The sequence below is a fragment of the Amblyomma maculatum genome, chromosome 10 (genome assembly GCF_055883805.1).
Source record: "Amblyomma maculatum isolate TAMU_Amacu chromosome 10, ASM5588380v1, whole genome shotgun sequence".
Taxonomy (NCBI): Eukaryota; Metazoa; Arthropoda; class Arachnida; order Ixodida; family Ixodidae; genus Amblyomma; species Amblyomma maculatum.
In genome coordinates this window covers 149,347,867-149,361,429 of record NC_139353.1, presented here as the reverse complement: position 1 = coordinate 149,361,429, position 13,563 = coordinate 149,347,867, and the positions used below count along the sequence as shown (strand labels likewise).

The following is a 13,563-nucleotide window of genomic DNA, read 5'->3' as shown; positions in this document are numbered from 1 at the left end:
GCAAGGCTAAGACTGTCTGTGCTCGATGAGAAACTGATTGCCGCTGCATGTGCGCATTTCCGGACGATGGGACAATGCTGCGTCACAGCTCGGCGGCTCAGCTCTGCCTCCCAGGCACGTCGCAAAAGTGGTGGCTTGTTTTACGGATACACGTCTGCATGAGCGGCGTATCGCTGCATGTTTTAATTGAGCGGTGAAGGTGAGATTTTATTGCCCCCAAGACGCGTGTCGCATTGCTCAAAACCTTCCGTTCCGCTCCCTTTGCTGCGTGTTTTGCTTGTTGCGTCCTATTACCGCACCAACGTTCGCTGAACGTGCTTTAGCTGTTATTACAGTGATGTTCCTATTGTTAATGGGATCTTTCTCATGAACATGTTAAATGCTTAAGTTGTAAATTTGTAACCTCACATTGACTCCTCTCAGTGGCAAATGAAGCGCGAGTAAAATAATGGAATCATGAACAGGGCGAGATTTATTGGAGCAAAGCTATATCGTAGATATTTTGACTTCTCAGACGCATTAGCTTCTAAATACTAGTAATCCCAATTTGAATTGCTTACCTAAGCTCTTACAGGTTGGCGTTCTAGCGCTAGCGTTAGTTATTCCGTTCGTTTGTTTTTGTTGTTCTTTGACACTGATATGTACTTTGTTTGTTAGCAAGATTTTTTGCCCTTTTATAATCGCACCGCGTCTCGTTAGGAGACCTACGCTGAGGATATTTTGTTATCACGAGGATTTCATGAAGAACGTGAATGAGCGGTGGTCGCTTTCCCACACTTAAAGATTTCATTGTCGTGAAGCGTCTATGTAAGTAATCGTGAATTAATAAAGCCTGGCTTTCTATGCAGCACAGCTTCACTCATTTATGCCCTTAGTGGAATGCCTCAAGCCATGTGATTCTATCCATGTGCTTGCCGAATTCACTTGAAGGCCCTTGTTCACAAATGTGCCCGAAGAAATAAGCCCCAGAATGCGTTTACATGACGCGCGACGAAAGACTAGGCTAACGACGACGGAGGCAGGACGATGCTATGATAAGGTGGTTAAAGATGCCGTAACATTTCAGTTAACGTAAAACTTGACTGTAGAAATCCATGTCAAGTTGGCTGAACAGTTACGGTGTCCATTTTTCTGCCTTATCCGAGCATCGTTCTGCCTCCGTCGTTGTTGGCCTTGTTTTTCGTTCAAAAGTAAAAAGACGATCAAATTCCCCGCCAAAAGCACGTCCCTGTGACGTCACAAGCAACGTCACGTGATTGTTGTGCCTCACAGTTCGCAGGGGGCGCTGGGAGACTAAAGCCTCGCTCAGAGTCGACACCTATGGGAGTTACGCTACCATTTGTTCTTCTACCATGTTACTACCGCGTTAATAGCATATAAATGTAGCAAGTATAAAATATTTTGTTAGACAATAACTAAAATGACAAGATAAAGTTTTAAGCATTACTTTTATGCACTCTTGAATATGCATATTATTAACAAAAATACAACAGGTACAAAAAGCAGGGACGGCTGGGGAAATCCCTGACCGTGCTGAACCTAGGTACCCATCAGCCGTCATGGGGAAAGTGGGCGGAGCCTCGCGGGTTCGGCTCGCTATTCACTACGCTCCCATCTTGCACGAGGTTTGTATACCCTGTTCCTGCTATGCAAGCGCAAGACTCTCTGCTGCGGCCACAGCTGATGGGCCACACACTGCCAACCCGTTGGAGAGTGCTGGCACACTACTCCCTTGTAAGTTGATCTGATTAATTGCTACAGTGTTAGTAATGAATGCGTTGGAACTAGTTGCCCGCTCAGGAGATGGTGCTGGTTTCAGTATATGTCAAGCTGTGACATTACTTTCAATGGTTAGCTGGTGGCAAATTGGAGAGGGGATATCCTGCTCTCCACTTGTACGGCAGAGAAGAATGTGTACGTTGAGTAATGGATGGGATGGGGTCTTTGGGTTATTCTTGGGGGGGGGGGGGGATACCGGACACGGGTTATGCCGGCCTTAATTCGCGGCGGCACTCATTGGTGTCCGGGGGAAGGGGAGATGTCCGGGGGAAGGGGAGTCCGGGGGAAGGGGAGATGTCCGGGGGAAGGGGAGATGGGATGTTGGGAGGGGGAGGGGGGGTCATCATCGTCGTCGTGGAGTCGCTCTCGTCGTCCTTGTCATTGGCTCCGTCGCCAGCGCTGTGGCCAGCAGGTCAGCAGGCCCGGTGGTGGGCTACAGTCTTGCAGCCAGGCCGGACTCCTCCAGGAAGGCCAGCAGGAGCCGGTGGGCTGCCAGGGGGCTCCTGGCCGGGAAGAGCAGGTGCTCCTCGGTGGCAGCAGGAAGTCCGAGGGCCCGGTAGCCTGCCTCCATCTTGCGGCGGTGGTGGGCGTGTGCCGGGCACACGCAGAGGAGGTGCCCCAGCGTTCCTGCATCACCGCAGGAGGGGCATGCTGGGGTGGCGGCCCGGCCACGGACATACATCTCCGTGGGCGTCCAGGAACCTCCGGTGCGGAGGCGTAGGAGGAGAGCTCGTTCCCTGCGGGCGAGCTTGTCGGACAGGCGGTGGAAAGTCCTCCCCTCGGCGATCCGCCGATCGGGGTGCAGGGCCCTCACGGCCTTCTTGAGGGGGAGCCTGGAAAAGTCAAAGGCAGATACATGATCAGTCATACTTACCTGGTCGGAGTGGGCCGCTTTGGCAAGTGCGTCGGCCTCATCGTTGCCCTGGATGCCCGCATGGCCCGGGATCCAGTGCAGTAAGATGCAGTGCAGTACAGTAAGATGCAGATGCAGTAAGATGCAGTGCAGTGCAGTAAGGTGCAGTGCAGTAAGAGTACGTGTAAACCATGTACCGCTGTTGGCAGGTTGCACAGTGGAGAGAGGAAGATCTTCCTCTCCGCTTCTAGGGGAGAGGAGGTGAAACCAGAAGTTGGTGGCCACGGAAAGAACCGATGCAGTGGCTGTTGTGGACAGAGGAGGTCCTGACATGGGTGGAGGGATGTCACCCTGAGGGTGATTGCCATGCAGCAACTCATGGGTGGTTACCGAGGAAGGTGGAGGGCCCCATCAGCCAATGCCAATCAGTTTTCATTGACAAATGCACTATACCAGCTATCTTGACTCTTCAAGCATTGAGAAGACTTAACCGCAACAAAAATTTTTTGTTCTGTGGAGGGAGTGTTTTTTTAGTAGGACATCAAGAGGGAGTACTAAAAATGAAACATGGAATTCGTAATAGAAGCGATTATGTCAGGAATGGACTCTCAAAACGTTTTATTTTTTATTTATTTTTACTACAAGCTACTACTTGCTCGCATGATGAAAACTGGTCTTTTTTTTTAAGACGTTGGATGCAGTAGAGTATTTATGTAAAGTGGGCCTGCGCTTTTCAGTACTTGTTTGTGTGTGATTATGCTGTGCAGATTGGGTTTCTACATTGGGGGAGGGGACCACTTACGCATGTTGGTATTCATACGACTTCGCTACAAAACGGGAGATGTTGACAAAGGAGACTTGTTTATAAAATTGCTAACCTTGCCACAAACACTGCTCGAATACATGTCAGCGCCTATGTTAGTGGTCTGTATCAAAGGTGTTGATAACAGCTTGTTCTTGGTCGGCAAAAGTTGATTGCTTGGATCTTTTTATGTTTGGCAGCAAAAAAAAAATGCATTTGTAACACTGAGGTAATTGGATTTCAAGGAAATTCATGCCACTCGAGTGATCATTGTTGAATGGCGATGGGGTTCAGCTTGTCGGCAAGTGCAAAAAATTTGTCATTCTTACAGTTTGCTTGTGAAAAATTACCGGGAATGGCGATAGTACTTGTATTTTGTTTTCCCCGTAAACTTAAAGGATGCTGTTTTCATTGGCAATGGTCTCTTTGTATTCAACACATGGTAAGCTGTCATCTGGCCAGATTCAGCCTGTCTTCACGGTGCAATTTTGTCTACTTAAATATAATAAGTGAGCAAATTTTCACAGTTAGTGTGCTGAGAAGTACGCTCATGGGATCACCCAAGCCGAGCACTGGAATTTTGCGTGCTGTCACTCTCATTAGCTAAGCTGTTTCATGACGTCCACCACCGGGATCCTAGCATTCCCCGTCTGAAGCTCACACCGTCAATATATCGCAGGCATGCATCTGGCAGGTGAGAAAGTGGGGCGCAGGTTAGTCAGCGTGTTGTGTGATGTCACGAGACCAGATGACATGATCGAGTTGGAATGGGCTGCCACCTCAGGCAGCTCCTTTCATATGGAACCGCAAAATTAGAATTGAATGCCATCGGATATTGTGTGCCATCCACCTGATTGGCTGAACTGTTTTGTGACGTCACAACTATGTGGTCTCGAGCAAGTAATTAGTCTGGTATATGCTCAGCCAATGGCTTACTATGACCCGAGCTTTGACCTTGACTTGATCTTTAATTTAATCTTTACCTTAATTAGCCATGATCCAAACCAGTACTTCTCAGAACACTGCCACTGGCGTAACCAGGTTAAGCCTCTTCTAATTTTCTAGATCACCTATCAAACTTTAACCTTGACTTAACCTTTACCTTTACCTTAATTAGCCATGATCCAAACCAGTACTTCTCAGAACACTGCCACTGGCGTAATCAGGTTAAGCCTCTTCTAATTTTCTAGATCACCTATCACTACAGCACTGCTGACTCGTCTCATTACTCCAGTCTTGTTCGTCTTTGCATCCAGTTTTGATGCTTTGTTAACTGTGCAGCACACTCGATAGGCTAACCTGCGTCTTTTTTTGTCGCAGCCTTGGAAGCAACGCCTGCAGCTCTTACTGTCAACGACGGCATCAGTGTTGAGCCTTTGTACCTCAATGATGTTTGTCATGGATTTTTTGAAGAATGACTGTGTGCTTGCCCGTTACGGCACAAAGTTGGGCTTAGCCATCGTGGTAGTGAGCATGCCACCCACGCATCTGCTGCGGTCAGCCGGCTTCGTGTTATCTTCCAGCTCTGTGCTGCTTGCAGGACGTCGACGGTAATCTTCAGCACTTTTAACTTTGTTCTGGGCTTTTCTTTTTTTTTTTTTACTTTAATGGGACATAGCACTGAGGAAAATGTTTCATGAAATTGTGGTGGAAATAAAAAGATCTTGCCTCATTTAGTACTGTACAGATCGAGCACTACAGTATCCAAAAATGAAGATTTATAATTTTAGTGTGGCACTAAAAATTGCATAAAACCAGCTGAAGTGACTTCTTGCGGGGAAACGGTGTCATTATCAGCGTAGTACCCCACGTGACCACATCTCAGGAAAATTATCACTAACATTTTTAAGTTGATGGTGTTCTTTTTTTCTTTTCTTTTTTTCAGGGGTTCTTTTTCTGTATTTGTGCTCTCTCGAGTGTCCTTTAATATAAATCATTCCTCCTTTCACATTGCCTATGATGTGTCTCTAGCGCCTCTCACTCATGGTGCCACAGGGCTGTGAATTCCTTGACTGAAGCGGTAACCACAGTCCGTTAAAACTTTATTGACGAGGCATACATTCTACAGGCATACAGAAGAACCCTGCAAAATGTGAGGAGTGTAGTTTCAGTATACTAGAAGCACAGAACCGGACCTACAAAGGGTTAGAAACTGTGAGAAAAAGTGGGGGGGCGTGGTCGCAGCGTTTGGCGAGCGGGGCACTGCTTGCATGCTGGTAGGTGGTGCTACAAGAGATGCATCGCTGGCCTTAAAGCTGTGTATTCGTGCTTCTATGTTATGAATAATAAGCTTACCTACTTTAATGTTTTGTCTTTCTAATCATGGACATATCAGACTATTTCATGATCCTTTTCGTGGTCAATATATCCAGGTTTGACTGTATTTCCAGTCTCTCCTCATTGGTCATACCCAGACCTGGCCTCCTTCTGAGAAGTCATTTGAATAACCTGTGCGAGACCCGTAGCGTTCAAATTAGTGTGCTGCTGATACCATAGACTTGTGTCGTGCATTGTGCAAGGTTGCGCTGACAGTTCGAATGGTTTGGATTTTCGATTTATCGCGGTTTTACTGTGCCTCATATTTAGATGATTTGCATGAAACATTAGGGCACCTTATCTGAGTCCAGGGCCTAGCTTCTTCACTGTATGTCGGAGCAGATGGCAATGAGCAGGTCAGAAAGATGCTCATGTTTTCACCACCCTTCTGGCCGTGCACATAGCAGCCACTATGACCTTGGTACAAACTGTGTAGTATATGGATGCTGCTTATGTATGATTCAGACAAAAAAACAATCTGTAGTGTTAGCGCTCCTGCCGTTTGTTTTATTGCGAAAGCTTTAATAGCTTATTTAAAAGTCAAATATATAGAAATTACAATGACATGATCGGTGTCACAGCATGTAGCATCACATGTGGAAAAGTGAAAAACGAGTTGAGAGAGAGAGAAAGCCTGGCAGAATGCATATGCTCATTGAGAGAATAGAGCTCATGCCAATTGCTATGGCAGTAGAGGTGGCTATCACAGAATGCCTCGTGTATCAGTGCATCAGCTGCGATGGCAGAGTACACTATAGAGGCAGCACCAACGGAAGCCAGTTGTTCACAAGTGCTAGGTAGTGTTCGTATGATGCCCAAAGATTATCACGTGACACATGCTGTAGCATGAAGTATACGTCATCAATTGCAGTGGCGATAAAGGAGCAGTCACTCACGGTTGTTATGAATAGTAGTAGTAGTAGTAGTAGTAGTTAGTAGCCTGTGTTGGGATGGAGCATACTTTGCGGCTGTGTTCTTGTGTGCTGACGTCGTGGGTGTCATTGCCTTGGAGCGTCAGTACAATCGCAAGTTGGCAACCAATGAGTGGACGCCCACGTGTTCAGGAGTATAGCGCCGTCACAAAGAGGTTGTTATTTTGGACTAGGCCACAAAGTGCGGAGGATATGTGGCTTGCCAAGCCAGGTGCCAGGGAGTACAGATGCCACTGCAAAGAGGAGAGGGTAACATATTATGCTCGAAGATTTGGCATGTTTTCCGAGCTTAATAATATAACACGTGAGGAAACCGGTGACTGCAAATTAAGGCTCTGTATGCACCACTGAGCAGTCGCCTGTAAAATGCTGAAAAAAGACTTGTGCTCCATACCTCTCAACCACTAATGGCAATCTGCTAGTTAATGACAGCTTTCTCTGAACTATCTGATATTTGAATATGCTTACCTGTAAATTTTAGAAGACATGGTGGTATTTTTAAATATTCTTTAAAAATGTGTTCTGCCTATTTTGGTTGAAGAAACTTGCATGTAGCAACAGGAAGCCACATTTGCTCTCTTCACTGGTAGCCATCACTTATTTTCCTCTTTTTTTTTTTTTCCTTTGCAGGCTTGGGCGTACAGCTTTAGTTCCGTGCTTCCTTTGGCTGCAGTTTGAGGCGTCCCACAATTTTGGAGAGGGAAGGTGGTTGAACACATTCTACATGGCATGGTTGCAGCTTGCCCTTGCTTGCGCCACATTGGTCTTAGCTGTTGCTCACACTTTGTTCCTCATCAAGATCCAGCTGCGTGGCGGTGCGTTCAGGTAAGCAGAGCGCTCTGTTGCTTATTTTTTTGCTGGGAATAGAGCAGGCTTTGTTCCATCTATCACGTTACTTTCTCTAAGCCATAGAGAATGCTGTTGCATTAGCATAGCAAAGCACCGTGAATCAATGTACCAACATTTTGCTCACATTTTATTTGTCACGTGTGATTGTTTGTATGTGTTGAAAGAATTTTTTTTCAAGTAATGTGACTTCCTTTTTTTTTACTTCTCATGCATACCCATTTTATGTGGAGAGTTTCAGAGAAATTAGTTATTGCTACAAAAGGGCTGCTGCATATGCCAGTAGCCTGTCATGTTGTCTGAACTACAGTGAGCTCATGATAATGAGAAAACTGAAAAAATTGACCGTTATAACCACTTATGATCAGAAATCACCCGCACACATCCATATTTGCTTTGGATGCAAACAGTAGTTGTTGTAGAATGCAGGTACTAGTACCAAAAAATTAACATTTGACTCCCTATTCAGCTGCTAAATTGGTGCATCGTGCGTTAGGTATGGTAATGAAATCCAATAGCAGCTGTGACTTCATGATCGCGCAGTGCATGAATCAAACTGCTACGCATACATTGGGTTAGATCGCCTATCCAGACAGCGGTGCTCCCACTTTTCAAAGAATTGTCAAGATTGTTAACTGCGCTAATTTTTACTTGTTCACGAGAGCACCCACTTCGAATACTTGTCTCAGATCTGCTGCTTCGTCACAAGACTTGGGCTTTTCGATTTGCCGGTATTGTGACAATCCACTCAGCTTAAGAATGCTCCATAAATGCACTTCTGCCTTATCGCACGGTCGGCCGCTGTCAGCATTGTTGCCAGTTTCTTTTCTTCTCTCTCTCTCTCTCTTTCACTTCAGCATCTGGCACCATCTTCCGACACACTGTATCAACTTGGCATCCAGGATCGGTGCACACGAAGTGGTCATTGCCAATCGCGGATGCCGCAAGCGTCTGCAAAACTTTTGTTAGCTCTCGGCATTGTTCTACTTCCAGATTTTAGAATTTTTCAGTGGCGCGGCTATAGTAGTACTAAAATGAGACTTTCATTCAGCCAAAAATTACAGGTTGAACACGTTGACAACTTGAGCGACCAGTCGATGCTGTTTTTCTTCTGCGCCAAGCAAGTCTAGCCAGGCAGTTGGGCAGTAGCAGAGGCAATGGGATAGATTTGCATAGGTAGTGGGACATTTAAGACAGGACGGGTCAGATCAATAGCAATTAAAGAGGTTATAAGCATAGTGAAAGTGGTCTGCTATTCTGCAATTTCTTTGCCATCGACAATGGCATTCTGTGTTGCTCATACTCAGAGATCACACTGTAAGTTCATCAACCGGATCAGCATCACTACTGCATTGAACACCTCTGTTCTAAGGTAATGATGATGCACCTGCAGAATTTAGGTTTCGCCTCACTGTTGCCCTATTAACTCTGGGTCTCCAAGCATATTGTTGGGACGCGGGTCTTAATATCGCGAAAAATGGTAAAAAATGGCAATTCTTAAAAATTGCTGTTTTGAAGTCTTCAATGTCCCGACTATGCCTCTACAAAATATTATAGCTCAATTCCTACTCAAAGTATTAAAATAACGGCAATTTAGAAACGTCGGTGAGCCGAAATTGAACGCCAAACGCGAAAATTTGCACCATTTTCAAGCCGCCGTAGCTCCGCGCGGCGCGAACCGATAGGCGCCATCTTGGACTCGTTTGAAAGCTCGTTTCCCGCTCTCTCTCCTGGCGTCTCTCAACACGCTGTAGGTGTTCGCACAGCCACGGCCGGTCTCGAAGGAGAGAGCGCGCGCTCTTTCTTACGGCCTTCTCAATCGCGGCGGGAACAATGGGAACTTTTCTCCTTGAGTTACGCTCTCCACCACCGCAAGGGGCGCGACCTGCTCACTGTTCGCTCCGCGTCTGCTTCAGCGGCGGCGGGAGGCTTTTGCCTGGCTTCGTGCTGTCGCTCGCGAGTTTCGTGGTGAGTGCAGCCCCGAAATTAAAAAGCACAGATGGTAGATGCTGCAGCGGCATGTCGTCAACGTACCACACGTGAATGGATATAAAAAACACTGTCGTTCAGCAAACGCTCGACAAGCATAGCATACGTTGCGGCACGGTAGCTACTTTTGTCCATTTTAATCCAAATTTTCGCCAAGCCTGTACAAGAATAGGAACAAAAAGAAAACTGAATGAACAGTGATCACATCGAAGCTTCTTCAAGGCTAACATTACAGCAACTCGTCTGCAACAGCAAAACGGTCTTTCAGCGCTAGATGCGAAACCATTCATGTAGCACCGAAGATGAAAATAATTTCATAAAAATGTAATGTAAATTGCAAAATGCTTACATGATATAAAGTATTAGTATAACAGTCAAAGTAAACGTTGTAGGGTTGAGTTTTGAATGTTATTACAATTCATATATTAGGCAATGTGTGGTATTATAAACAATATTTTAATTTTGCAAATAAACATTGTTTTAATGAAATTTTTGCACAATATTATGCTTATTATGAAAACAAAAAATGGTTTGATATACATGACACCACTTGTGCTCGAAGGGGTAAAAAATGCCAATAAATGATGAAGGTGATACTCGATGCAGTGACTTACAAATGAGCTCACCTGCTATATCGAAAGTGTGCAAGAAACTTCTAAAGCGTTAAAGAAGGACACTCTCACTGAAGACTCATTTCAAGCCTTATTTAGCGATCCATTGAGACTCTCTTCGGGAAAGTATAGGTTAATGTGCGGAAGTGAATGACATATGCTAGATGCGAGGGCCGTAACAGTTAGCGGCACATGACTACATTGTCAAGACGGGTGTTTCATCTGAGAGCAAAATCAAGGCACTGAAGGAAGTGATGGCATCTCCTACCATCCCATTTCCCACTGTCACATATTCCGGTTCACCTTATACGTCGCTGGACATATCGTTTAGTTAATCAACTTCGGGTGTGACGCTTGCGCTATTCTTCTTGAAACTAGGGAAACAAGCAGCCCCATGTAGTACGCTGTTCTACGAGGACAGTGTTCTAGTGGACTGCATTATCCGAAACCAGAGCTTAATTGTTGCCCTATTGGACAAGCTTTTTTTTTTTTTGAAAAAGCTGCCGTGAACCTACTACACACAAATGTCCTCGAAGTACTTAAGATCCTGATTCAGTCAGCATTTCAGAACTCAACACTGAGTTGCCCGAAAGGAATTGACAACAGGTAGGTTATTAAGTCCGCTTCTTTGATATTTGAAAAATTTCTCAGAATTCGTCTTCTCAATTAATTATACCAGGAAAGTGACAGAGAAGACCGAGAGGCTAAGTCCTTGGTCAAATATTTAGGGGAATCCCCCAAGGTGGAGTAGATCTGTAATAAGGGAGTAATTACTAAAAAACTACGAAGTTTCTGAGAAAGCTGTATAGCTTTCCTTTGTAGCTGTATGGCTGCGCTTGGGTGGATGCAATGAGTAATTACTCCCTTATTACAAATCTACTCCACCTTGGGGGATTCCCCTAAATATTTGACCAACACCATTCCCACTTCGAGTTATAGATCAATTCGCTCTCGCCCTACCATCTGATCTGCTGACCGTCCTGGTTAGCTCAGTCGGTAGAGCGACTGCCCCGAAAAGGCGGTGGTGCCGAGTTCGATTCCCGGATCAGGACGAATTTTTCTTTAACTACGAAGTTTCTGAGAAAGCTGTATAGCTTTCCTTTGTAGCCGTAAGGCTAACTCCTTATGTGTACAAGCCATGCAGGAAGATTTTGAGCCTGAATTTTCCAGACGCAGGTCGCATTTTGATGAATTGATGAGTATATAGTGCAATGTGTAACTTTGAAGGAGAATTTTTTTATTGTTTGCCGCTCTTTTCGATTCTGCTCAACTGTTTATGCACATTTCCTTGATTAATAGTAGTCGCGACTCGCGAGACTACATATACATCTTCTGTCTTTCAACCGACTGATATATGTTTTGAACGAATCTAGAACAGCCCACTCCACTAGACAATAGAAATTTTTACTATACGAGTAAATTTTTGTTCTTTACTCTGAATCTGAGACGCGCCATGATTTTTTGCCAGTGCCTCTTCTGATCTAAACGAAAACGGTAGCGGTTGACAGAATCTCCACCCAACAGTTCACCACGCACTCACGTCAGGTCGCGCTACACCTGCTTAAAACATTCAAAGGCAGATTACATAGCCTGGTAAATTTATTTTTGTACAAAACTTAGGGGTAAGAAATGTTGAAGTGTTCCTGAAGCTTCATTCGACCGTGCAAGGCCGCACTGACGAAGGAGCGCGCGCGTGAGCGGATTGTTGACTGTATTTTATTCCTCGTACACGACAAATATTCGATGTTGATTACGGATTTTGCATAAACCATGAGGGGCGAAATGTCAGGACCTGCCGGTTGCAACTGACGCGGGCGAAGCTAAAAGCGAGCGCGCGTTTCCCTTGAGCGTGAACGGCTGTAGCGGAGGAGCAGCAGTGGGGCGGTGGCGACCCCACCGAGGCGCGGCGGCCGGTAGAAACAGACCCCATTGGAGAGGCCGTGGCACAGCACAGCCACGGCCGCTCAATGGAGGCGCACTTGGGTGCGGCCCGTCGCGTCGCCCAGAAGAGCCGTATTGCGCCTAGTTCTCATCGCCACCGCTGCGGCGCCACCGCTCCGGGACGAGTCTGGGCAGAGAGCTGCGCGCAGCGGCCGTGGCTGTGCTTTCGTTTCGGCGTCCGCGTGGTCGGCGCTTGCTCAATTTAGGATTAAGAGCGGCGTTTCACACAGTATGTTATGCTATGTGCAAGTTTGCTATTGATAAGGTGATAGCGGAAAAGTCATCATCACTAGGCTTTTTCAAGACATTCGTGGTCTTCCGTTTACAACGAGAACGATGCAGTCGTGTGCTTCGCTGAGTGCGCACCCATTTATTTGCGTTTCAACCACTGTAATAACGTATAGGGAACCAAAGCTGGAGTTTGCTCCGCGACACCAGCGCTCGGTTTCCAGCGGAGCGGAGAGGAACTACAAAACCTACGCGCATCCGCGCCCGCGCTGCGCGTGGCTGTCTGCGGAGTCTGCGCAGCCCGCTCGCTCGGGAGCGCGTGCTACGTTCAGCCGCGCGTGCACGCGGAGCGAGAGAAGGAGAGTGAGCACGAGGGGGGTAGTGGCGCGTTCTCGCGCGCAAAGCCGGCGCTCTTTGCCAGTGGGATTTCTTAATTTTGCTTTTTTCTGTGCCCCGGCTGACATAGAGGCTGGCTGGAGGCATGTTTTTTATCGGTGCTTTTGAAAGCAAGAAATTATGATTAATTGATCGCCGGACATTGTTTTCAAAGAGCGCTTGTTGGCAGGCTCAGACATACATAAAAAAAAAAAAAAATGAACGCGAATTCGCTGCTTGAAGGTGGGAGGCAAACGACAGGTATCTTGAAGGACTTGAGGCGGCACGGCACCTCTTGATGCCTCTGTCCATGTTCACAGAATGAAGGGTCCAGCCTTCGAGTGCTCCTTCCTTTCCCTTTGTGACTGGTCACTTGAAAGGGGCCTATTCAGCTCTTTGGGGACAAACGTTTTAGGCAGTGCTGCCGGCGCCGTGGGGCCTGTTTTCGGCGCGTTTAGGATGCGTTCCCTACAAAGGCACAAAGCATGCCGCCTTACCCTTTGGTTCCTGCCGACACCGGCCAGGGGAAGTTCACTGCTGCGGCGCTGCCATCCGAAATCAATGACCTAGCTACCGTTAACGATGAGGGGTTTCTTAACTACCTGGGTCATTCCCCAGAAGCCGAGGCATGCCATTCTTTCGGCAGTTTCCTCTCTACGAGACGAACAGCGAGGAAATGTCTGACGACTTTCCATGCAGACGGGGACATCTCTCCACGGAAATCTTTGTCTTCTTAATTGCACTGTTACGCGGCGCGATTCCTAGTTCAGTTATCTCCTATAGCGAACGCGCTTGTTTTGAGCTCCCGAAGCAGGATCGCGTATGAGGATAGGATGATTGACGTAAAGTGATCGCATTAATGACGAATATCTGTTTCTTGAGGCCGACCCG

At 46.5% G+C, this 13,563-nt stretch overlaps 1 protein-coding gene across 1 annotated transcript; it reads left to right on the top strand.

Annotated features, from left to right (window-relative positions):
* Window positions 1-1,610: 1,610 nt before the first annotated feature.
* Window positions 1,611-7,699, top strand: LOC146177708 (uncharacterized). Its single transcript, XM_084580554.1, has 3 exons — window positions 1,611-1,734; window positions 4,755-4,984; window positions 7,313-7,699. Exons 1-3 carry the CDS (start codon window positions 1,648-1,650, stop codon window positions 7,509-7,511), a joined length of 516 nt encoding a protein of 171 aa, XP_084436680.1. The 5' UTR covers window positions 1,611-1,647; the 3' UTR covers window positions 7,512-7,699.
* The last annotated feature ends 5,864 nt before the right edge of the window (window positions 7,700-13,563 follow it).

Excerpts from the sequence above, each read along its gene's own strand:
- LOC146177708 (XM_084580554.1), top strand. The coding sequence starts at position 1,648 with ATGCAAGCGCAAGACTCTCTGCTGCGGCCACAGCTGATGGGCCACACA. Across the intron at positions 1,735-4,754 it reads TGCTGGCACACTACTCCCTT|CCTTGGAAGCAACGCCTGCA; the intron begins GTAAGTTGATCT and ends TTTTTGTCGCAG. Across the intron at positions 4,985-7,312 it reads CTGCTTGCAGGACGTCGACG|GCTTGGGCGTACAGCTTTAG; the intron begins GTAATCTTCAGC and ends TTTCCTTTGCAG.